Source organism: Oncorhynchus keta, chromosome 17 (assembly GCF_023373465.1).
Source record: "Oncorhynchus keta strain PuntledgeMale-10-30-2019 chromosome 17, Oket_V2, whole genome shotgun sequence".
NCBI lineage: Eukaryota > Metazoa > Chordata > Actinopteri > Salmoniformes > Salmonidae > Oncorhynchus > Oncorhynchus keta.
Window position 1 is genome coordinate 19,446,406 of NC_068437.1, and position 26,269 is coordinate 19,472,674.

The window sequence follows — 26,269 nt, forward strand, 5'->3', positions numbered from 1 at the left end:
GTCTGTCATAGTTGAAGTGTACCTATGATGAAATTACAGGCCTCTCTCTCATCTTTTTAAGTGGGAGAACTTGCACAATTGGTGGCTGACTAAATAATGTTTTGCCCCACTGTATATAGGCCTGGCAGTATACAGCCCAGAGAAGATGCAGATGCCCACCCAGCTTCAGTCAGACTGCCAGGCCTGTTCTGAAGAGTAGTAGGTTTCAATAGGTTTCCATTCTAACTGTGGCGGCAGAAGTAGCAGCAGCACCATTATCAGCAGCACCTCTAGCAGAAGTATCAGCAGCACCACTAGCAGCAGTAGCAGAAGTATCAGCAGCACCACTAGCAGCAGCAGTAGAAGCAGCACCTCTAGCAGCAATAGCAGCAGCACCTCTAGCAGCAGTAGCAGCAGTAGCAGCAGCACCTCTAGCAGCAGTAGCAGCAGCACCTCTAGCAGCAGTAGCAGAAGTATCCGCAGCCCCACTAACAGCAGTAGCAGCAGCTCCTATATCAGCCGAAGCAGCAGTAGCAGCAGCACCTCTAGCAGCAGTAGCAGCAGCACCTTTATCAGCAGTAGCAGCAGCACCTTTAGCAGCAGTAGCAGCAGCAGCAGTGTGTTGCTGTGGGGGTGGGGATATCCAACACTCTCTCTGCTGTTGCCTTATTGAGCCATCCAACCCTATGCATTTCACTGACATGCCAGCCCACAGAGATCAATAAAGGCAAAGAGGACAGGGGAGTGTGTGTGTGTGTGCGTGTGCTTGGGGTTAGGGAGTTTGGAAAAGGAATGATACAAACAGAGATACTGAGATTGGTTGGAATCCTTATAGGGGCCTAAATGTGCTGATTCCACACATAAGCAGCATATTATAGAATGCTTGGCACGTTGAATCACAGAGCAAGAGGAGCTATTACATCAGAGGGTTTGCTCAGTCTTTGGCAGCACGGAAAGGACAGAATATAGATAGGCTGATACTGTATATAGATGGATCCCATAGATCCGTCAATCCGGCAGTGTGTGTGTAGTGTGTATGTGTGCGTGTAAGTGAGGAAGATATAGAGAGAGAGGAACAGAGAGAAACAGAGAGCGACAGATAGAGAGAGAGGCCGTGAATTGTCCTAGATTTAAGCACCACACAGTTGGACCTAAGCTGTAATGGGAAATAGAGGAGAAATCCTGCTACATCTAAAATACCAGCTACTAAGGCAGTATACAGAGGAAAAGTACTGGATTGCGCCTATTCACAGACAAAATAGACTCAGAGTGTAGTTCACGTTTTGAAACCATGCTACTATCTCTAAAGAAAGGCCTGTAATGATTCAAAACTGTCAAAACATCATGTCATGTATCGCATCAGGCTGAAAATCTGTCACATAACCTCACATAATAGTATAGCACTGAACTGAATTACGGAATCCAGAGAGCGGGTCAATCTCAGAGTGAAGCATTATTGTTTTGGAATGACAATTGGAACCTAATCTTTGACCCTAGCCAGTCAGGATCAGTTTGCTACCTCTACAGTGCATTTGTAAAGAATTCAGACCCCCTGAGTTTTTCCACATTTTGTGACGTTACAGCCTTATTCTAAAATTGATTAAATACATGTTTTTCCTCTTCAATCAACACACAATACCCCACAATGACAAAGCGAAAACAGGTTTTTAGACATTTCTGCACATTTTTGCAAATAAAAAACAGAAATACCTTATTTATATAAGTATTCAGACCATTCGTTATGAGACTCGAAACTGAGCTCAGGTACATCCTGTTTCCAGGAACATCCTTGAAATGTTTCTACAACTTGATTGGAGTTCACCTGTGGTAAATTCAATTGCTTGGACATGATTTGGAAAGGCACACACCTGTCTATATAAGGTCCCACAGAAAATAGCTGTGCAGCGACGCTCCCCATCCAACCTGACAGAGCTTGAGAGGATCTGCAGAGAAGAATGAGAGAAACTCGACAAATACAGGTGTGCCGAGCTTGTAGTATCATACCCAAGAAGACTTGAGGCTGTAATCGCTGCCAAAGGTGCTTCAACAAAGTACTGAGTAAAGGGTCTGAATACTTATGTAAATGTGATATTTCAGTTTTAGTATTTTTTTTAAAATTTTCCAACATTTCAAAAACCTGTTTTTAGCTTTGTCATTATGGGGTATTGTGTATGGATTAATTGTGTGTAAAAATAAACAATTTAATCAATTTTCGAATACTGCTGTAAAGTAACACAATGTGGAATAAGTCAAAGGGTCTGAATACTTTCCGAATGCACTGTATATAGGACTATTCTGAGACGTGATCTGCCAGAGGGGTTGGCAGACAAGATGATAAACAGCTGCCATACTGGACGTCTGAGGGAAAATAACATTCCATTATTTTGTTGGCAAAATGTCCCATAAATAACGGTGCTGACAGGAAATGGGATGGACATGGTGATAGATGTTATAAGTGCTCTTCACTTACTTAGTACCTCTCCACAGTTTCACTCATACGTACATATACTGAGTGTACAAAAGATTAAGGACCGCCCTTTCCATGTCATAGACTGACAAGGAGAATACATGGTAAAATCTATGATCCCTTATTGATGACACGTGTTAAATCCACTTCAATCAGTGTAGATGAAAGGAAGGGGAGAGGTTAAAGTTTTTTAAAGCTTTGAAACAATTGAGACATGGATTGTGTGTGCCATTCAGAGGGTGAATGGGCAAGACAAAATATTTAAGTGCCTTTGAACAGGGTATGATAGTAGGTGCCAGGCACATCGGTTTGTGTCAAGAACTGCAACGGTGCTGGATTTTTCACATTTCCTGTGTGTATCAAAAATGGTCCACCACCCAAAAGTCACCCAGCCAACTTGAGTCAACATGGGCCAGCATCCCTGTGGAACGCTTTCTACACCTTGTAGAGCCCATCCCAACGAATTGAGGCTGTTCTGATGACAAAACATGTTCTTAATGTTTTGTACACTCAGTGTATATTGATGACAAGCATAGAGTAATAATACTATCTTTAGTATAGTAGTAGTAGTGGTACTGGTAGTAGTAGTGGTAGTGTTGGTACTGGTAGTAGTAGTGGTAGTGTTGGTACTGGTAGTAGTAGTAGTGGTACTGGTAGTAGTAGTGGTGGTACTGGTAGTAGTGGTGGTACTGGTAGTAGTAGTAGTGGTGGTATTGGTAGTAGTAGTAGTGGTACTGGTGGTAGTAGTGGTACTGGTAGTAGTAGTAGTGGTAGTGGTGGTAGTAGTGGTAGTGGTGGTACTGGTAGTAGTAGTGGTACTGGTAGTAGTAGTGGCACTGGTAGTCGTAGTAGTAGTAGTAGTAGTAGTAGTAGTAGTAGTAGTAGTAGTGGTACTGGTAGTAGTAGTGGTACTGGTAGTAGTAGTAGTAGTAGTAGTAGTGGTGGTACTGGTAGTAGTAGTGGTAGTGGTGGTACTGGTAGTGGTACTGGTGGTAGTGGTGGTACTGGTAGTAGTAGTAGTGATGGTACTGGTAGTAATGGTACTGGTAGTAGTGGTACTGGTAGTAGTAATGGTGGTACTGGTAGTAGTAGTAGTGTTGATACTGGTAGTAGTAGTGGTATTGTTGGTACTGGTAGTAGTAGTAGTGGTACTGGTAATAGTAGTAGTGGTACTGGTAGTAGTAGTAGTAGTAGTAGTGGTGGTACTGGTAGTAGTGGTGGTACTGGTAGTAGTGGTGGTAGTGGTATTAGTAGTGGTACTGGTAGTAGTAGTAGTGGTACTGGTAGTAGTGGTACTGGTAGTTGTAGTAGTAGTGGTACTGGTAGTAGTGGTACTGGTAGTTGTAGTAGTGGTACTGGTAGTAGTGGTACTGGTAGTAGTAGTAGTGGTACTGGTAGTAGTGGTATTGGTAGTTGTAGTAGTGGTGGTTGTAGTAGTTGTGGTACTGGTAGTAGTAGTAGTGGTACTGGTAGTAGTGGTACTGGTAGTTGTAGTAGTGGTACTGGTAGTAGTAGTAGTGGTACTGGTAGTAGTGGTACTGGAAGTTGTGGTAGTTGTGGTACTAGTAGTAGTAGTAGTAGTGGTACTGGTAGTAGTGGTACTGGTAGTTGTAGTAGTTGTGGTACTGGTAGTAGTAGTAGTGGTACTGGTAGTAGTGGTACTAGTAGTAGTAGTAGTAGTGGTACTGGTAGTTGTAGTAGTTGTGGTACTGGTAGTAGTGGTACTGGTAGTAGTGGTACTGGTTGTAGTAGTTGTGGTACTGGTAGTAGTAGTAGTGGTACTGGTAGTAGTGGTACTGGTAGTTGTAGTAGTTGTGGTACTGGTAGTTGTAGTAGTGGTACTGGTAGTAGTGGTACTGGTAGTTGTAGTAGTGGTACTGGTAGCAGTGGTACTGGTAGTTGTAGTAGTTGTGGTACTGGTAGTTGTAGTAGTGATACTGGTAGTTGTAGTAGTTGTGGTACTGGTAGTAGTAATGGTGGTACTGGTAGTAGTAGTAGTGTTGATACTGGTAGTAGTAGTGGTTTTGTTGGTACTGGTAGTAGTAGTAGTGGTACTGGTAGTAGTGGTACTGGTAGTAGTAGTGGTAGTGGTGGTACTGGTAGTAGTAGTGGTACTGGTAGTAGTAGTGGCACTGGTAGTAGTAGTAGTAGTAGTAGTAGTAGTAGTAGTAGTAGTGGTACTGGTAGTAGTAGTGGTACTGGTAGTAGTAGTAGTAGTAGTAGTAGTAGTAGTAGTGGTGGTACTGGTAGTAGTAGTGGTAGTGGTGGTACTGGTAGTGGTACTGGTGGTAGTGGTGGTACTGGTAGTAGTAGTAGTGATGGTACTGGTAGTAATGGTACTGGTAGTAGTGGTACTGGTAGTAGTAATGGTGGTACTGGTAGTAGTAGTAGTGTTGATACTGGTAGTAGTAGTGGTATTGTTGGTACTGGTAGTAGTAGTAGTGGTACTGGTAATAGTAGTAGTGGTACTGGTAGTAGTAGTAGTGGTATTGGTAGTAGTGGTACTGGTAGTTGTAGTACTGGTAGTAGTAGTAGTGGTACTGGTAGTAGTGGTACTGGTAGTTGTAGTAGTGGTACTGGTAGTAGTGGTACTGGTAGTTGTTGTGGTACTGGTAGTAGTAGTAGTGGCACTGGTAGTAGTGGTATTCGTAGTTGTAGTAGTGGTAGTTGTAGTAGTTGTGGTACTGGTAGTAGTAGTAGTGGTACTGGTAGTAGTGGTACTGGTAGTTGTAGTAGTTGTGGTACTAGTAGTAGTAGTAGTGGTACTGGTAGTAGTGGTACTGGAAGTTGTGGTAGTTGTGGTACTGGTAGTAGTAGTAGTAGTGGTACTGGTAGTAGTGGTACTGGTAGTTGTAGTAGTTGTGGTACTGGTAGTAGTGGTACTGGTAGTAGTGGTACTGGTTGGAGTAGTTGTGGTACTGGTAGTAGTAGTAGTGGTACTGGTAGTAGTGGTACTGGTAGTTGTAGTAGTTGTGGTACTGGTAGTTGTAGTAGTGGTACTGGTAGTAGTGGTACTGGTAGTTGTAGTAGTGGTACTGGTAGCAGTGGTACTGGTAGTTGTAGTAGTTGTGGTACTGGTAGTTGTAGTAGTGGTACTGGTAGTTGTGGTACTGGTAGTAGTAGTGGTAGTGGTGGTACTGGTAGTAGTAGTGGTACTGGTAGTAGTAGTGGCACTGGTAGTAGTAGTAGTAGTAGTAGTAGTAGTAGTAGTAGTAGTAGTGGTACTGGTAGTAGTAGTGGTACTGGTAGTAGTAGTAGTAGTAGTGGTGGTACTGGTAGTAGTAGTGGTGGTACTGGTAGTGGTACTGGTGGTAGTGGTGGTACTGGTAGTAGTAGTAGTGATGGTACTGGTAGTAATGGTACTGGTAGTAGTGGTACTGGTAGTAGTAATGGTGGTACTGGTAGTAGTAGTAGTGTTGATACTGGTAGTAGTAGTGGTATTGTTGGTACTGGTAGTAGTAGTAGTGGTACTGGTAATAGTAGTAGTGGTACTGGTAGTAGTAGTAGTAGTAGTAGTGGTGGTACTGGTAGTAGTGGTGGTACTGGTAGTAGTGGTGGTAGTGGTATTAGTAGTGGTACTGGTAGTAGTAGTAGTGGTACTGGTAGTAGTGGTACTGGTAGTTGTAGTAGTAGTGGTACTGGTAGTAGTGGTACTGGTAGTTGTAGTAGTGGTACTGGTAGTAGTGGTACTGGTAGTAGTAGTAGTGGTACTGGTAGTAGTGGTATTGGTAGTTGTAGTAGTGGTGGTTGTAGTAGTTGTGGTACTGGTAGTAGTAGTAGTGGTACTGGTAGTAGTGGTACTGGTAGTTGTAGTAGTGGTACTGGTAGTAGTAGTAGTGGTACTGGTAGTAGTGGTACTGGAAGTTGTGGTAGTTGTGGTACTAGTAGTAGTAGTAGTAGTGGTACTGGTAGTAGTGGTACTGGTAGTTGTAGTAATATAATAATATAATAATATATGCCATTTAGCTGACGCTTTTATCCAAAGCGACTTACAGTCATGTGTGCATACATTCTACGTATGGGTGGTCCCGGGAATCGAACCCACTACCCTGGCGTTACAAGCGCCATGCTCTACCAACTGAGCCACAGAAGTAGTTGTGGTACTGGTAGTAGTAGTAGTGGTACTGGTAGTAGTGGTACTGGAAGTTGTGGTAGTTGTGGTACTAGTAGTAGTAGTAGTAGTGGTACTGGTAGTTGTAGTAGTTGTGGTACTGGTAGTAGTGGTACTGGTAGTAGTGGTACTGGTTGTAGTAGTTGTGGTACTGGTAGTAGTAGTAGTGGTACTGGTAGTAGTGGTACTGGTAGTTGTAGTAGTTGTGGTACTGGTAGTTGTAGTAGTGGTACTGGTAGTAGTGGTACTGGTAGTTGTAGTAGTGGTACTGGTAGCAGTGGTACTGGTAGTTGTAGTAGTTGTGGTACTGGTAGTTGTAGTAGTGGTACTGGTAGTTGTAGTAGTTGTGGTACTGGTAGTAGTAATGGTGGTACTGGTAGTAGTAGTAGTGTTGATACTGGTAGTAGTAGTGGTTTTGTTGGTACTGGTAGTAGTAGTAGTGGTACTGGTAGTAGTAGTGGTAGTGGTGGTAGTAGTGGTAGTGGTGGTACTGGTAGTAGTAGTGGTACTGGTAGTAGTAGTGGCACTGGTAGTCGTAGTAGTAGTAGTAGTAGTAGTAGTAGTAGTAGTAGTAGTAGTGGTACTGGTAGTAGTAGTGGTACTGGTAGTAGTAGTAGTAGTAGTAGTAGTGGTGGTACTGGTAGTAGTAGTGGTAGTGGTGGTACTGGTAGTGGTACTGGTGGTAGTGGTGGTACTGGTAGTAGTAGTAGTGATGGTACTGGTAGTAATGGTACTGGTAGTAGTGGTACTGGTAGTAGTAATGGTGGTACTGGTAGTAGTAGTAGTGGTACTGGTAGTAGTAGTAGTAGTAGTAGTGGTGGTACTGGTAGTAGTGGTGGTACTGGTAGTAGTGGTGGTAGTGGTATTAGTAGTGGTACTGGTAGTAGTAGTAGTGGTACTGGTAGTAGTGGTACTGGTAGTTGTAGTACTGGTAGTAGTAGTAGTGGTACTGGTAGTAGTGGTACTGGTAGTTGTAGTAGTGGTACTGGTAGTAGTGGTACTGGTAGTTGTTGTGGTACTGGTAGTAGTAGTAGTGGCACTGGTAGTAGTGGTATTCGTAGTTGTAGTAGTGGTAGTTGTAGTAGTTGTGGTACTGGTAGTAGTAGTAGTGGTACTGGTAGTAGTGGTACTGGTAGTTGTAGTAGTTGTGGTACTAGTAGTAGTAGTAGTGGTACTGGTAGTAGTGGTACTGGAAGTTGTGGTAGTTGTGGTACTGGTAGTAGTAGTAGTAGTGGTACTGGTAGTAGTGGTACTGGTAGTTGTAGTAGTAGTGGTACTGGTAGTAGTGGTACTGGTAGTAGTGGTACTGGTTGTAGTAGTTGTGGTACTGGTAGTAGTAGTAGTGGTACTGGTAGTAGTGGTACTGGTAGTTGTAGTAGTTGTGGTACTGGTAGTTGTAGTAGTGGTACTGGTAGTAGTGGTACTGGTAGTTGTAGTAGTGGTACTGGTAGCAGTGGTACTGGTAGTTGTAGTAGTTGTGGTACTGGTAGTTGTAGTAGTGGTACTGGTAGTTGTAGTAGTTGTGGTACTGGTAGTAGTAATGGTGGTACTGGTAGTAGTAGTAGTGTTGATACTGGTAGTAGTAGTGGTTTTGTTGGTACTGGTAGTAGTAGTAGTGGTACTGGTAATAGTAGTAGTGGTACTGGTAGTAGTAGTAGTAGTAGTGGTGGTACTGGTAGTAGTGGTGGTACTGGTAGTAGTGGTGGTAGTGGTATTAGTAGTGGTAGTGGTACTGGTAGTAGTAGTAGTGGTACTGGTAGTAGTGGTACTGGTAGTTGTAGTAGTTGTGGTACTGGTAGTAGTAGTAGTGGTACTGGTAGTAGTGGTACTGGTAGTTGTAGTAGTGGTACTGGTAGTAGTGGTACTGGTAGTAGTGGTACTGGTAGTTGTTGTGGTACTGGTAGTAGTAGTAGTGGCACTGGTAGTAGTGGTATTCGTAGTTGTAGTAGTTGTGGTACTGGTAGTAGTAGTAGTGGTACTGGTAGTAGTGGTACTGGTAGTTGTAGTAGTGGTACTGGTAGTAGTAGTAGTGGTACTGGTAGTAGTGGTACTGGTAGTTGTAGTAGTTGTGGTACTGGTAGTAGTGGTACTGGAAGTTGTGGTAGTTGTGGTACTGGTAGTAGTAGTAGTAGTGGTACTGGTAGTAGTGGTACTGGTAGTTGTAGTAGTTGTGGTACTGGTAGTAGTGGTACTGGTAGTAGTGGTACTGGTTGTAGTAGTTGTGGTACTGGTAGTAGTAGTAGTGGTACTGGTAGTAGTGGTACTGGTAGTTGTAGTAGTTGTGGTACTGGTAGTTGTAGTAGTGGTACTGGTAGTAGTGGTACTGGTAGTTGTAGTAGTGGTACTGGTAGTAGTAGTAGTAGTGGTACTGGTAGTTGTAGTAGTTGTGGTACTGGTAGTTGTAGTAGTGGTACTGGTAGTAGTGGTACTGGTAGTTGTAGTAGTGGTACTGGTAGTTGTAGTAGTGGTACTGGTAGTTGTAGTAGTTGTGGTACTGGTAGTAGTAATTGTGGTACTGGTAGTAGTAGTAGTGTTGATACTGGTAGTAGTAGTGGTTTTGTTGGTACTGGTAGTAGTAGTAGTGGTACTGGTAATAGTAGTAGTGGTACTGGTAGTAGTAGTAGTAGTGGTGGTACTGGTAGTAGTGGTGGTACTGGTAGTAGTGGTGGTAGTGGTATTAGTAGTGGTAGTGGTACTGGTAGTAGTAGTAGTGGTACTGGTAGTAGTGGTACTGGTAGTTGTAGTAGTTGTGGTACTGGTAGTAGTAGTAGTGGTACTGGTAGTAGTGGTACTGGTAGTTGTAGTAGTGGTACTGGTAGTAGTGGTACTGGTAGTTGTTGTGGTACTGGTAGTAGTAGTAGTGGCACTGGTAGTAGTGGTATTCGTAGTTGTAGTAGTGGTAGTTGTAGTAGTTGTGGTACTGGTAGTAGTAGTAGTGGTACTGGTAGTAGTGGTACTGGTAGTTGTAGTAGTGGTACTGGTAGTAGTAGTAGTGGTACTGGTAGTAGTGGTACTGGTAGTTGTAGTAGTTGTGGTACTGGTAGTAGTGGTACTGGAAGTTGTGGTAGTTGTGGTACTGGTAGTAGTAGTAGTTGTGGTACTGGTAGTAGTGGTACTGGTTGTAGTAGTTGTGGTACTGGTAGTAGTGGTACTGGTAGTAGTAGTAGTGGTACTGGTAGTAGTAGTAGTGGTACTGGTAGTAGTGGTACTGGTAGTTGTAGTAGTTGTGGTACTGGTAGTTGTAGTAGTGGTACTGGTAGTTGTAGTAGTGGTACTGGTAGCAGTGGTACTGGTAGTTGTAGTAGTTGTGCTGGTAGTTGTAGTAGTTGTGGTACTGGTAGTAGTAATGGTGGTACTGGTAGTAGTAGTAGTGTTGATACTGGTAGTAGTAGTGGTTTTGTTGGTACTGGTAGTAGTAGTAGTGGTACTGGTAATAGTAGTAGTGGTACTGGTAGTAGTAGTAGTAGTAGTAGTGGTGGTACTGGTAGTAGTGGTGGTACTGGTAGTAGTGGTGGTAGTGGTATTAGTAGTGGTAGTGGTACTGGTAGTAGTAGTAGTGGTACTGGTAGTAGTGGTACTGGTAGTTGTAGTAGTTGTGGTACTGGTAGTAGTAGTAGTGGTACTGGTAGTAGTGGTACTGGTAGTTGTAGTAGTGGTACTGGTAGTAGTGGTACTGGTAGTAGTGGTACTGGTAGTTGTTGTGGTACTGGTAGTAGTAGTAGTGGCACTGGTAGTAGTGGTATTCGTAGTTGTAGTAGTGGTAGTTGTAGTAGTTGTGGTACTGGTAGTAGTAGTAGTGGTACTGGTAGTAGTGGTACTGGTAGTTGTAGTAGTGGTACTGGTAGTAGTAGTAGTGGTACTGGTAGTAGTGGTACTGGTAGTTGTAGTAGTTGTGGTACTGGTAGTAGTGGTACTGGGTAGTTGTGGTACTGGTAGTAGTAGTAGTAGTGGTACTGGTAGTAGTGGTACTGGTAGTTGTAGTAGTTGTGGTACTGGTAGTAGTGGTACTGGTAGTAGTGGTACTGGTAGTAGTTGTGGTACTGGTAGTAGTAGTAGTGGTACTGGTAGTAGTGGTACTGGTAGTTGTAGTAGTTGTGGTACTGGTAGTTGTAGTAGTGGTACTGGTAGTAGTGGTACTGGTAGTTGTAGTAGTGGTACTGGTAGTAGTAGTAGTGGTACTGGTAGTTGTAGTAGTTGTGGTACTGGTAGTTGTAGTAGTGGTACTGGTAGTAGTGGTACTGGTAGTAGTGGTACTGGTAGTTGTAGTAGTGGTACTGGTAGTTGTAGTAGTTGTGGTACTGGTAGTAGTAAGTGGTACTGGTAGTAGTAGTAGTGTTGATACTGGTAGTAGTAGTAGTGGTACTGGTAATAGTAGTAGTGGTACTGGTAGTAGTAGTAGTGGTACTGGTAGTAGTGGTACTGGTAGTTGTTAGTAGTTGTGGTACTGGTAGTAGTGGTACTGGAAGTTGTGGTAGTTGTGGTACTGGTAGTAGTAGTAGTAGTGGTACTGGTAGTAGTGGTACTGGTAGTTGTAGTAGTTGTGGTACTGGTAGTAGTGGTACTGGTAGTAGTGGTACTGGTTGTAGTAGTTGTGGTACTGGTAGTAGTAGTAGTGGTACTGGTAGTAGTGGTACTGGTAGTGGTAGTAGTAGTGGTACTGGTAGTTGTAGTAGTGGTACTGGTAGTAGTGGTACTGGTAGTTGTAGTAGTGGTACTGGTAGTAGTAGTAGTGGTACTGGTAGTTGTAGTAGTTGTGGTACTGGTAGTTGTAGTAGTGGTACTGGTAGTAGTGGTACTGGTAGTTGTAGTAGTGGTACTGGTAGTTGTAGTAGTTGTGGTACTGGTAGTAGTAATGGTGGTACTGGTAGTAGTAGTAGTGTTGATACTGGTAGTAGTAGTGGTTTTGTTGGTACTGGTAGTAGTAGTAGTGGTACTGGTAATAGTAGTAGTGGTACTGGTAGTAGTAGTAGTAGTAGTAGTGGTGGTACTGGTAGTAGTGGTGGTACTGGTAGTAGTGGTGGTAGTGGTATTAGTAGTAGTGGTACTGGTAGTAGTGGTACTGGTAGTTGTAGTAGTGGTACTGGTAGTAGTGGTACTGGTAGTTGTAGTAGTTGTGGTACTGGTAGTAGTAGTAGTGGTACTGGTAGTAGTGGTACTGGTAGTTGTAGTAGTGGTACTGGTAGTAGTGGTACTGGTAGTTGTTGTGGTACTGGTAGTAGTAGTAGTGGCACTGGTAGTAGTGGTATTCGTAGTTGTAGTAGTGGTAGTTGTAGTAGTTGTGGTACTGGTAGTAGTAGTAGTGGTACTGGTAGTAGTAGTACTGGTAGTTGTAGTAGTGGTACTGGTAGTAGTAGTAGTGGTACTGGTAGTAGTGGTACTGGTAGTTGTAGTAGTTGTGGTACTGGTAGTAGTGGTTCTGGAAGTTGTGGTAGTTGTGGTACTGGTAGTAGTAGTAGTAGTGGTACTGGTAGTTGTGGTACTGGTAGTAGTAGTAGTTGTGGTACTGGTAGTAGTGGTACTGGTTGTAGTAGTTGTGGTACTGGTAGTAGTAGTAGTGGTACTGGTAGTAGTGGTACTGGTAGTTGTAGTAGTTGTGGTACTGGTAGTTGTAGTAGTGGTACTGGTAGTAGTGGTACTGGTAGTTGTAGTAGTGGTACTGGTAGTAGTAGTGGTACTAGTAGTAGTAGTAGTGGTACTGGTAGTTGTAGTAGTTGTGGTACTGGTAGTAGTTGAAGCATTCATTGTCTCAGGTAAGATGCAGACCATGCTGGGCAGCGAGTATTACTGTAGTTCCATCAGCTGTGTCCCGACAGAGGGATTTACACATAGTAGACCCTTGTTGAGATATGAAACGACTCCTCCCTCCCCAGTTCTCACTCTCCCCCTCTCAATGGCTGGAGCACATTAAAAGCACATTTTTCCCCAAATATGACTTTCAGGAAAGTGTGGGGGAAAACATTTAATGGTGTTGCATTAATGAACGTGAACTGTAAGTGAATTTGTCCCAATACTTTTGGTCCCCTAAAATGAGGGGGACTATGTACAAAAAGTACTGTAATTTCTAAACGGTTCACCCGATATGGATGAAAATACCCTCAAATTTAAGCTGACAGACAGACAGTATGTCAAATTACAGAGTGTACAGAGAAGTACAGAGCCAAAACAACAACAAATTGTCACTGTCCCAATACTTTTGGAGCTCACTGTATGTGCAATGTTCAGAGAAAGTGAGGAGCTTTGACGTGGGTGCTAAAAAGATTGGAGGAGAAAATGATTGATTGGTTTGTTCTATGAACAGGGATTGAAAGGGAGAACAGACACAGAGGGAGCTTTTGTATTGTTCTATAAAGCATTAAGTGAGAGGACGGTTGTCATGTAGTGTATTTTGTTGTCTGCTAGCAATCATACCATTCCCTTTTGAAGAACCTAAAGAGTGGGTATGAGTCTCAGGGGATAATATCATTGCTCTCTGCCCAGGAGTTCAGCCCTACAGCTGACCTGTTACTGGTGGTCTGGTGTCTAAATGCTAACAATGTGATACAACAAGGTCTCACTGTGAGGGTGAACAAACATCATATCTCGCAGTACCACCAGACACCTTAGGCCCATATCTCCCTCACTAGTGTTGTGGTTGTCCTTGAAATATATGAAAATGAATTATTTATTGATATGCTGTTATATCATAGTGGCATGCATTGTAACATTTGTCTCTGTGTCTTTCTGCAGGTACGTACCAAGGCCAGTGGGTGGGGGGGATGCGGCATGGATACGGCATGCGGCAGAGTGTGCCATACGGCATGGCAGCCGTCATCCGCTCTCCGCTGCGTACCTCCATAAACTCCTTGCGCTCGGAACACAGTAACGGGACGGCTCTGCTCGCGGACCGGGCCGGCGTGGGGAGTGTGGGCGGGACAGGCTCCACCAGCAGTCCGGCAGTGTCGCGGGGGGGCTTCGTGCTCACTGCTCACAGCGAGGCAGAGCTGCTGAAGGGCAAGAAAAAGGGTCTGTTCCGAGGTCGCTCCATCCTCAGCGGACTCAAACTGAGGAAGTCAGAGTCCAAGAGCTCCCTGGCCAGCCAGCGCTCCAAGCAGAGCTCGTTCCGCAGTGAGGCGGGCATGAGCACGGTCAGCTCGGTCAACTCTGACATCAACTCCACCATCAGCCTGGGAGAGGGCGAAGCCGAGCTGGCCGTCGCCGAGGACGACGTGGACGCCACGGCAACGGAGACCTACTGCGGCGAGTGGAAGAACGACAAGCGCACAGGCTGTGGGGTGAGCCGGCGCTCGGACGGCCTGCACTATGAGGGTGAGTGGGTGGGAAACAAGCGGCACGGGTACGGCTGCACCACCTTCCCTGACGGGACCAAGGAGGAGGGCAAGTACAAACAGAACGTCCTGGTGAGCGGCAAAAGGAAGAACCTAATCCCCCTCCGAGCCAGTAAGATCAGAGAGAAGGTGGACCGGGCTGTGGACACGGCCGAAAAGGCTGCAGACATCGCCAATCAGAAGGCTGAGATCGCCATGTCCAGGTAAGACCCAGCAGCAGGTCCATGTATAGGCCTTAAGCCTAATTTACACCTTCCCGCTTCTTTGCTGTCCTCTAGGTCAACTCAAATTAAATGATCCAATTCGTACGTCCAGTCCCTAAATCTCTGCGACCACAGAACACTTTTCACGGGAGTTGCCCTGATGAGGATGTGGACAACTGTGCGGAAAGGGGCGGACTTAAGTGGAAGGTGTAAATCACTAGTAGGCCTTATTAGGAGCAGGTCCATGTGTAGGCCTTACTAGCAGCATGTCTATGTGTAGGCCTTACTAGCAGCAGGTGCATGTGTAGGCCTTACTAGTAGCAGGTCTATGTGTAGGCCTTACTAGATGTTACTAGCAGCAGGTCCATGTGTAGGCCTTACTAGTAGATGTTACTAGCAGCAGGTCCATGTGTAGGCCTTACTAGTAGGCCTTACTAGATGTTACTAGCAGCAGGTCTATGTGTAGGCCTTACTAGCAGATGGTACTAGCACCAGGTCCATGTGTAGGCCTTACTACTAGATGTTACTAGCAGCAGGTCCATGTGTAGACCTTACTAGTTGGCCTTCCTAGCAGCAGGTCTATGTGTCGGCCTTACTAGCAGCAGGTCTATGTGTAGGCCTTACTACAGTAGTCTGTGTTTAGTTTCAAATTTCAAGTTTTATTTGTCACATGCACAAGTACAGTGACATGTTTAACTTGCAAGCCCTTCCCAACAGTGCAGTACTCAATATCAAGATAGTATAGCAACACAAAAAGAAATAGGAAATAAGAAAGGAAGAACCACATTTACAATGTGCAGGGATACTGGAGTAGCTCAGGTAGATAGATACAAGTTACTGCCAAAATAATGAAAATACTTAAGTAAATGAAGGATAAAAAGTTTATTGAAATTAAATGCTTCCACACAGGTGTGGTTCCTGAGTTAATAAAGCATCATGCTTAGGATCATGAATAAAAATGATGGGAAGGCCATTATTTTGGTCATTATTCTGCTACCATGACAATGCCACCAATTACAGGGCTCGAGTGGTCACTGAATGGTTTGATGAGGATGACAATTATTTAAACCATATGCCATGACCGTCTCAGTCACCAGATCTAAACCAAATTGAACACTTATGGAAGATTCTGAAATGGCGCCTGAAACAGCGCTTTCCCCCGCCATCGACAAAACACAAAATTCTGGAATTTCTCGTGGAAGAATGGTTTCGCATCCCTCCGATAGAGTTCCAGACACACTGTTCTGGCTCATGGTGGCCCAAAACCCTAAGACACTATACATAGTTTTCTGTAATTGGGCAGTTACCTGTATGTACTTGTTGGCAGGGATCAGGAGAAAGTGACTAGTAGCTGGAGAAATAATAATTATAGTGAACAATATGGCAGGAGGATAAGCAATGGGTGTGTGAGTATGTGAGTCTGCAACAGTGTCAGTGTAGGTGTGTGTGAATGGGTAGCTATCGTCTATCTGTTTAAAAGTCCCATTGCTTGGGGTTAGAAGATGTCTCAGCCTGTTGGTCCGAGACCTGATACTCTGGTACCGCCTGCCGGACGGAGGCAGAGAGAACAGTCTATGGCAGGGGTGGCTGGAGTCTTTGGCAATTTTTCTGGCCTTTCTCAGACACCACCTGGTGTGTATGTCCTGAATGGCTGGGAGCTCGCCCCCAGTGATGTGCTGAGCCGTCTACGAGGGTGTTGCAGTTGCCATACCAGGCAGTGATGTAGCCAGTCAAGATGCTCTCAATGGTGCTTCTGTAGACATTTTCAAGGGGCCATGCCAAATCTCTTCAGCCTCCTGAGGGCAAAGAGGCACTGTCCATGTTAAGTTATCAGTGATGAGGATGCCCCCATCCCATCAATGTGGATAGGGGTGTGCACGATCAGTTCCTTGGTCTTGCTGACGTTGAGGTGGAGATGTAGTCCTGGCGCCACATCAGGCCTATTACCGTTGTGTCGTCATCAAACGTGATGATGGAGTTGGAGCCGTGCATGGCCACGCGGTCGTGGGTGAACAGGGAGTACAGGACAGAACTAAGTACACACCCCTGGGGGGCCTCGTGTTGAGGGTCAGCGTGTCAGATGTGTTGTTGCCTACCCTCACCACCTGTGGGCGGCCCATCAAGAAGTCCAGGACCCAGTTGCAGTGGGAGGTGATCAGTCCCAGGATCCTGAGATTGGTGCCGAGCTTGGAGAGGACTATGGTGCATGTTGAACGCTGAGCTGTAGTCAATTTACAGCATTCTCACATACACACAGCATACACACAGCATTCTCAGGAGGCTGGTAGAGGGTCAGCTTTGGGTTAAGCTGGATGGATGGAGAGCTTATAGTATCTCCAAATAGCATTTACTAGGGCTTAGTTTGTGGAAGTATCCCCTAATGGATGAAGACTGACTTTCACTTTCTGATTGGACTGACAATACACGGAACAAAAATATAAACACAACATGTAAAGTGTTGCTCCCATGTTGCATGAGCTTAAATTAAAGATCCCACAAATGTTCCATGTGCACAAAAAGCTTATTTCTCTCAAATGTTGTGCACAAATTTGTTTACGTCCCTGTTAGTGAGCATTTCTCCTTTGCCAAGATAATCCATCCACCTGACAGCTGTGGCATATCCAGAAGTGGAATAAACAGCATGATCATTACACAGGTGCACCTGTTTTGATGGTGCATGCAAAAGGCAAGATGACTTCAGGAATGTTCACCAGACCTGTTGCCAGAGAATTAAATGTTAATTTCTCAACCATAAGCCACCTCCAACGTTGTTTTAGAGAATTTGGTAGTATGTCCAAACGGCCTTCCAACCTCAGAAGATGTGTATGGTGTTGTGTGATCGAGCCGTTTGTTGATGTCAACACTGTGGACAGAGTGCCCCATGGTGGCGGTGGGGTTATGGTATGGGCATGCATAAGTTACGAACAACGAAAACAATTGAGTTACCGTGACGAGATCCTGAGGCCCATTGGCGTGCCATTCATCCGCCGCCATCGAAAGATCTGTACGCAATTCTTAGAAGCTGAAAATGTCCCAGTTCTGCATACTCACCAGTCACCAATTGAGCGTGTTTGTGATACTCTGGATCGAAATGCATGACAACGTGTTCCAATTCCTGACAATATTGAGCAACTTCACAAAGCCATTGAAGAGGAGTGGGACAACATTCTACAGGCCACAATGAACAGCCTGATCAACTACATGAGAAGGAAATGTGTTGCGGTGCATGAGGCAAATGGTGATCACACCAGATACAGACTGGTTTTCTGATCCACATCCCTACCTTTTTTTTAAAAGTATCTGTGACCAACAGATGCATATCTGTATTCCCAGTCATGTGAAATCCACAGATTAGGGCCTAATGAATTCATTTCAATTGACTGATTTCCTTATATGAACTGTAACTCAGTAAAATCTTTGAATTGCTGCATGTTGCGTTTTATATATTTTTTCAGAATAAAAGACTATGGTAACATTGCGGTATATATCACATTGTGTTTCTTTTGAAGTAAATATCTTCAGGGAGTATTTATTTAGTGATAAACGAGGGTTGGACTACATAGATGGTTGCTCTTGGAAATCATACATGGATATGGACATTTGAATGGTGTCATGGCTATATAAACAGTGCATCCCTCTTTCAAACCATGTGAGCATTTCTTTGTATGTACGTGTGTATGTCCAATCAAATTGAATGATATTTGTCACGTGCTTCGTAAACAACAGGTGTAGACTAACAGTGAAAAACGTACATACGGGTCCTTCCTAAAAATGCAGAGAGATAGATAAATAATATGTGTGTGTGTGTGTGTGTGTGTACTTGCCTGCCTGTCTGTCTGTTTGTCAGTGTTTGTGTGTGGTTGACAGATAAATAGAAAGTGTAACTAGGCCATAAGCTTTCATAACAGAATATCTGTGTGTGATCTGCCTGTTTATTCATTTAGTTCTCTACTCCTGTGTTGGGCCATGGAGGCCTGACCTACTCCTAGAGGGATATGTTGGGCCATGTAGGCCTGACCTACTCCTGGAGGGATGTGTGGGCCATGTAGGCCTAGCCTACTCCTGGAGGCATGTATTGGGCCATGGAGACCTGGCCTACACCTAGAGGGATGTGTTGGTCCATGGAGGCCTGGCCTACTCTTAGAGGGATGTGTTGGGCCATGTAGGCCTGGCCTACTCCTAGAGGGATGTGTTGGTCCATGGAGGCCTGGCCTACTCTTAGAGGGATGTGTTGGGCCATGTAGGCCTGACCTACTCCTGGAGGGATGTGTTGGTCCATGGAGGCCTGGCCTACTCCTAGAGGGATGTGTTGGGCCATGGAGACCTGGCCTACACCTAGAGGGATGTGTTGGTCCATGGAGGCCTGGCCTACTCTTAGAGGGATGTGTTGGGCCATGTAGGCCTGACCTACTCCTAGAGGGATGTATGAGAAAGCATTATGTGAGGAAGAGAGAGAGAGAAGAGGGAGGGAGCGATTTCCGCATTATGCCAACAATGTTGGCGGACAGCCGGAAAGAGACCAGGAAGGCTGAACTGGAGGCTGGCCCACGCACGCACACACACACGCACACACACACACAATTTGCAGCCAACAAATGTTCAAACATCCATGCTTACAACTATCATACCCAGCACACTCTTCCAAGAGCTCCAAAGTCTTAAAGGGCAATTCTACCACTTTTGTGTTTTTGTGTCTGTACACATACATACAGTGCCTTCAGAAAGTATTCATACCCCTTGACTTTTTCACATTTTGTTGTGTGTCCAGATAAAAATATACTTAATCAATTTTGAATTCAGGCTGTAACACAACAAAATGTGGAATAAGTCAAGGGGTATAAATACTTTCTAAGTATCTACATAAGGCACACTGACTACAGCTAAGTATCACTGACTACAGCTAAGTATCTACATAAGGCACACTGACTACAGCTAAGTATCACTGACTACAGCTAAGTATCACTGACTACAGCTAAGTATCTACATAAGGCACACTGACTACAGCTAAGTATCACTGACTACAGCTAAGTATCTACATAAGGCACACTGACTACAGCTAAGTATCACTGACTACAGCTAAGTATCTACATAAGGCACACTGACTACAGCTAAGTATCACTGACTACAGCTAAGTATCTACATAAGGCACACTGACTACAGCTAAGTATCACTGACTACAGCTAAGTATCTACATAAGGCACACTGACTACAGCTAAGTATCACTGGCTACAGCTAAGTATCACTGGCTACAGCTAAGTATCACTGGCTACAGCTAAGTATCTGCATAAGGCACACTGACTACAGCTAAGTATCACTGACTACAGCTAAGTATCTACATAAGGCACACTGACTACAGCTAAGTATCACTGACTACAGCTAAGTATCTACATAAGGCACACTGACTACAGCTAAGTATCTACATAAGGCACACTGACTACAGCTAAGTATAACTGACTACAGCTAAGTATCTACATAAGGCACACTGACTACAGCTAAGTATCTACATAAGATACACTGACTACAGCTAAGTATCACTGACTACAGCTAAGTATCTACATAAGGCACACTGACTACAGCTAAGAATCTACACAGGGCACACTGACTACAGCTAAGTATCACTGACTACAGCTAAGTATCTGCATAAGGCACACTGACTACAGCTAAGAATCACTGACTACAGCTAAGTATCTACACAGGGCACACACTAAGTATGTATCTACAGTGCATTTGGTAAGCATTCAGACCCCTTGACATTTTCCACATTTTGTTACGTTACAGCTTTAGTCTTAAATGGCATCCCCCACAACATGATGCTGCCACCACCATGCTTCACTGTAGGGATGGTGCCAGGTTTCATCCAGACGTGACGCTTAGCATTCAGGCCAAAGAGTTCATTCTTGGTTTCATCACACCAGAATCTTATTTTTCATGGTCTGAGAGTCCTTTAGGTGCCTTTTGGCAAACTCCAAGCGGGCTGTCATGTGTCTTTTACCGAGGAGTGGCTTCTGTCTGGCCACTCTACCATACAGGCCTGATTGGTGGAGTGCTGCAGAGATGGTTGTCCTTCTGGAAGGTTCTTCCATCTCAACAGAGGAACTCTAGAGTGACCATCGGGTTCTTGGTCACCTCCCTGACCAAGTCTCTTCTCCCCCGATTGCTCAGTTTGGCCTGGGCAGCCTGCTCTAGGAAGAGTCTTGGTGGTTCCAAACTTCTTCCGTTTAAGAATGATGGAGGCCACTGTGTTCTTGGGGACCTTCAATGCTGCAGAATTGTTTTGGTGTCCTTCCCCAGACCTGTGCCTCGACACATTCCTGTCCCTGAGCTCTACGGACAATTCCTTCGACCTTATGGCTTGGTTTTTATCTCTGACATGCACTGTCAACTGTGGGACCTTATATAGACAGGTGATTGAATTTACCATAGGTGGACTCCAAGTTGTAGAAATATCTCAAGGATGATCAATGGAAACAGGATGTACCTGAGCTCAATTTGGAGTCTCATAGTAAAGGGTCTGAAAGGGTCTGATTTCTGTTTCTTGTTTTTTTTATAAATTTCCAGTCAAAGGTTTGAACACACCTCATTCAATGTTTTTTATTTATTTTTCCAATTTTCTAAATAGTAGAGTAATAGTGAAGACATCAAAACTATGAAATAAGACATATGGCGTTCTCCCAACCAGCTTCATGAGGTAGTCACCTGGAATGCATTTCAATGAACAGGTGTGCCTTGTTAAAAGTTAACTTGTGGAATTTCTTTTCTTCTTAATGTGTTTGAACCAATCAGTTGTGTTGTGACAAGGTAGGGGTGGTATGGGGAAGATAATATGGATTTGGTATTTTACCAAATAGGACTAAGGTAAAGAACAGCTCAAATAAGCAAAGATAAACAACAGTCCATCATGATTTTAAGACATGAAGGTCAGTCAATATGGAAGATTTCAAGAACATTTAAAGTTTTTTCAGGTGCAGTCACAAAAACCATCAAGCAGCTGGTTGAGAGAATGACAAGAGTGTGCAAAGCTGTCATCAAGGCAAAGGGTGGCTGCTTTGAAGAATCTCAAATATAAAATATATTTAGATTTGTTTTTACACTTTTTTTGCTTACTACATGATTCCATGTGTTATTTCATAGCTTTGATGTCTTCACTTTTATTCTACAATGTAGAATATAGTCAAAAGAAAGAAAAAGAACGAGTAGGTGTGTCCAAAGTTATGACTGGTACTGTAACCTTTCGCTTTGTCATTAAGGATTGTGTCTAGATTGAGGAGGAAAAATTTTATTTAATCAATTTTAGAATAAGGCTGTAACGTAACAAAATGTGGAAAAAGTCAAGGGGTCAGAATACTTTCCGAAGGCACTGTCCTCGCTACAGCAGGAGATGGCAACCCATGTCAGCTGACTCAGTGTTGTAGAATGGAGGGAGAGGAGAGGAGAAGAACTGGGGTAAAATAATGAGCTCAGAGCTGTATGAAGGTTCAGTAGGAACCCCAAATAAGACTCATAAAGCCCAGCATGTTTTGTGCAGTTGTCTGGGGAAGGACAGAGAAATGTTTTAAATTTGTATACAAGGAACAATAGCAGTCACTGCTTTACTCTGCAGCTGTGCTAAATACAGTAAGGAGAACGTCGGGAGCATATGTCTGTCTGTGAGAAGAGAGGACAGGGGAGCACATTTCGAGGAACAGTGTGTGAGAAGAGAGCTTGACCTCAGCCATTCTATGCTAAAAATTGGAATTGCCTGTAGAACAGTTCTCTGGTGCATGCAGTACTCAGGCTAACCCAGATATTATGAGAGGGAAGGTATTTTCCTGGTAGAACACCAAGACAAAAGTTACTGTAAGAGGTAAGATACCAAGCACTAATGCATAGTCAAAGAATAATATCGACAATATTTTGGACAACAACAAACTCTCCCTCACACACACACATACAAACAAACAGGGGCAAAGGGAGACCAAAGTAACAGTAGACAGAAACAGATGTTCGTGAGATGTGTTAAATAAGCTTATCAGAGTCCCTGTGTCTGGTAGGTCATGTTTAAAACAGAATCTTGTCCTACACACATGTGCTGCTGATGAGGCACTGATACCGGAAACAAGCATGAATCATCTCTGGCTCCGCTTAAGTCCATCTTGATGCAACTTATTAAAAAGAGGCAGCTTACATGTGTCATCCTGAGGATTAGTGAGACTCTTTGTGTTCCAAATGGCACCAATTTCACCATGGGGCTCTGGTGAAACTTAATGTACTATATAGGGAATAGGGTGCTATTTGGGATGGAGCCTCTCACGCCTTGCCGTGTCTTCGCTATGCCTTAGTCAGGCCATTCTAGGTTATTGAAGATTGTAAGCATGGCCCCTTTTACAGTAACATAAGGTTAGTAGCTTTTCTCAAGACAAATCCACTGAGTGTAAAAAATATTATGAACACCTGCTCTTTCCATGACCAAGTGAATCCAGGTGAAAGCTATGATCCCTTATTGATGTGAAAATCCACTTCAATCAGTATAGATTAAGGGGAGGAGACAGGTTAAAGAAGGAATTTTAAGCCTTGAGACAATTGAGACTTGAATGGCAGGGGCTGATTCCTCACTGTTCCCATTATCATTGCAACTCTACGAGGAGTAGCTCGTGGAGTTAATAGTTACTACTCTACGAGGAGTAGCTCGTGGAGTTAATAGTTACTACTCTACGAGGAGTAGCTCGTGGAGTTAATAGTTACTACTCTACGAGGAGTAGCTCGTGGAGTTAATAGTTACTACTCTACGAGGAGTAGCTCGTGGAGTTAATAGTTACTACTCTACGAGGAGTAGCTCGTGGAGTTAATAGTTACTACTCCACGAGGAGTAGCTCGTGGAGTTAATAGTTACTACTCCACGAGGAGTAGCTCATGGAGTTAATAGTTACAACTCCACGAGGAGTAGCTCGTGGAGTTAATAGTTACTACTCCACAAGGAGTAGCTCAAGAAGAAGCACATTAAGGTCCTTGAGTGGTCTAGCCAGTCTCCAGACCTTAAACCCATAGGGAATATGTGGAGGGAGCTGAAGGTTCGAGTTGCCAAATGTCAGCCTCGAAACCTTAATGACTTGGAGAAGATCTGCAAAGAGGAGTGGGACAAAATCCCTCCTGAGATGTGTGCAAACCTGGTGGCCAACTACAAGAAACGTCTGACCTCTGTGATTGCCAACAAGGGTTTTGCCACCAAGTACTAAGTCATATTTTGCAGAGGGGTCAAATACTTATTTCCCTCATTAAAATGCAAATCATTTTAAAAAATTTGACATGCGTTTTCCTGGATTTTTTTGTTATTCTGTCTCTCACTGTTCAAATACAGCTACCATTAAAATTATAGACGGATCATTTCTTTGTCAGTGGGCAAACGTACAAAATCAGCAGGGGATCAAATACTTTTCCCCCTCACTGTATGCTCCCTGCTTTTGTTTTGCCGATTAGCTGAACAATCTGTGTTCTTCAGGTCACTGTACCAATCTTTCACCCAAGGCTCAGACTTTCCAGAAAGCAGGCAAGGCCAGCAATACAGGCAGCTTGATGAAAGGCTCCCTGTTAACCAGCTATACATTTGATACCAATTGGTATTAAATGCCCTCACCTTTTCATCCCTCTTCATGAAACTAATCTCAGGCAGAGTGTCACGTGTGCTCCCTCTTCGGCCTCTAGGTCACCAGGCTGCTCGTTATGGCGCACACCTGTAACCAGCGGTACACGCATAATGACACTCACCTGGACTCCATCACCTCCTAGATTACCTGCCCTTTATATGTCAATCCCTTTGGTTTCTTCCCCAGTCGTCATTGTTTCTGTTCCAGTGTCATGTCTGTGCTCTGTTTGTGGTTCTTGTTTTGTATTTAGATGGGACTAGATCCCGACTCTCAGCGCACATGGTTACACAGAGGTCGACCCTTGGTTTTAATTCGCACCTTTTCTGTGTACCCCTGAGAATGAAAGGGGTTCTTCAACAACATTTGTAGTAGTGTTGGTGGTGAAAACTGCGCACTCGAGCTGGTAGCTACTGCTACTTGCTACTGAAGTAAGCAAGGCAAATTGAAATAAATTGTACTAACTGGACACAAAAATAAAGTTCTAAAACCAAGAAAACTATTTAGAATCTACCTCCACTGTCTCCTGTAATTTTAAGAAACTATTTTGAATTGAATAATATCCCAAAAATGCTCAACTATCACTACCCAATAATTTCCCCAACTCACCAAGCTTCCCAAACACATAGAACCCCCCCCATAATGATCTGTGGCACAACCCCAATACATCATACTAGGTTCATTCTCTGATCCTAATCCTATGATTGGATGGACGACATGTTAGTTCATACTGCATAAGCTTTGATTGGTTGGAGGTCGTCCTCTGGAAGTGGTCATAATTACCATGTAGAGTACCAGTCAAAAGTCCGGACACACCTACTCATTCAAGGGTTTTGCTTTATTTGGACTTTTCTACATTGTAGAATAATAGTAAAGACATCAAAAGTATAAAATAATCATGTAGTATCCAAAAAAGTGTTAAACAAATCTAAATGTACTTTATATTTGTAACGTATACGCTGGGAGTTGGAAAGCAAGTGCAGTTAAATAATGAACTGAACATAGACCAATACAAGAACCACGAGTGGCGTATAGACATGAAACACATAGTCAATACTGCCTGGGGAATGGAACTAAGGAAGTGACAGATATAGGAGAGGTAATCAGTGAAGTTATGGAGTCCAGGTGTGTCTCATGATGTGACACAGGTGCGCGTAATGATGGTTGCCAGGGCCGGTGGTTAGTAAACCGGTGATGTCGAACGCTGGAGGGGAGGAGCGGAAGTAGACATGGCAATATTTTAGATTCTTCAAAGCAGCCACCCTTTGCCTTGATGACAGCTTTTCACACCCTTAGCATTCTCTCAACTGGAATGCTTTTCCAACATTCTTGAAGCAGTTCCCACATATGCTGAGAATTTGTTGGCTGCTTTTCCTTCACTCTGCGGTCCAACTCATCCCAAACCATCTCAATTGGGTTGAGGTCAGGTGATTGTGGAGGCCAGGTTATCTGATGCAGCACTCCATCACTGTCCTTCTTGGTCAAATAGCCCTTACACAGCCTGGAGGTGTGTTGGTTCATTGTCCTGTTGAAAAACAAATTTTAGTCCCGCTAAGCGCAAACCAGATGGGATGGCTTATCGCTGCAGAATTCTGTGTAGGCATGCAGGTTAAGTGTGCCGTGAATTCTAAATAAATCACTGACAGTGTAACCAGCAAAGCACCCCACACCATCACACCCCCTCTTCCATGCTTCACGGTGGGAACCACACTACTCTGCGTCTCACAAAGGCACGGGAGTTGGAACCAAAAATCTCACATTTGGACTCATCAGACCAAAGGACAGATTTCCACCGGTCTAATGTTCATTGCTCATGTTTCTTGTCCCAAGCAAATCTCTTCTTCTTATTGGTGTCCTTTCGTAGTGGTTTCTTTGCAGCAATTCGACAATGAAGGCCTGATTCACGCAGTCTCCTCTGAACAGTTGTGTCTGTTACTTGAACTCTGAAGCATTTATTTGGGATTCAGTTTCTGAGGCTGATAACTCTAATGAACGTATCCTCTGTAGCAGAGGTAACTCTGGGTCTTCCTTTCCTGTGGCGTTCCTCATGAGAGCCAGTTTCATCATAGCGCTTGATGGTTTTTCCGACTGCACTTGAAGAATCTTGAAATGTTCCGTATTGACCTTCATGTCTTGAAGTAGTGATGTCGTTTCTCTTTGCTTATTTGAGCTGTTCTTGCCATCATATAGACTTGGTAGTTTACCAAATATATACCACCCCTACCTTGTCACAACACAATTGATTGGCTCAAACGCATTAAGAAGGAAAGAAATTCCACAAATTAACTTTTAACAAGGCACACCTATTAATTGAAATGCATTCCAGGTGACTACCTCATGAAGCTGGTTGAGAGAATGCCAAGAGTGTGCAAAGCTGTCATCAAGGCAAAGGGTGGCTACTTTGAAGAATCTCAAATATAAAATAGATTTTGATTTGTTTAACACTTTTTTGGTTACTACATGATTCCATGTGTTATTTCATAGTTTTAGTTAAAAAAAAAAAAGTACAAATAAAGAAAAACCCATGAATAATTAGGTGTGTCCAAACTTTTTTACTGGTACTGTAG

General features: G+C 43.8%; 1 protein-coding gene across 2 annotated transcripts in view; it reads left to right on the forward strand.

The window, feature by feature from the left end:
• jph3b (junctophilin 3b) overlaps positions 1-26,269 on the forward strand; it is a 56,630-nt gene that overhangs the window by 10,954 nt on the left and 19,407 nt on the right. For both annotated transcript variants that reach the window (XM_052465653.1, XM_052465654.1), the window contains exon 2: positions 13,284-14,085. In XM_052465653.1, coding sequence (XP_052321613.1) covers positions 13,284-14,085 — 802 coding nt within the window. The remainder of the gene's footprint in view (positions 1-13,283; positions 14,086-26,269) is intronic.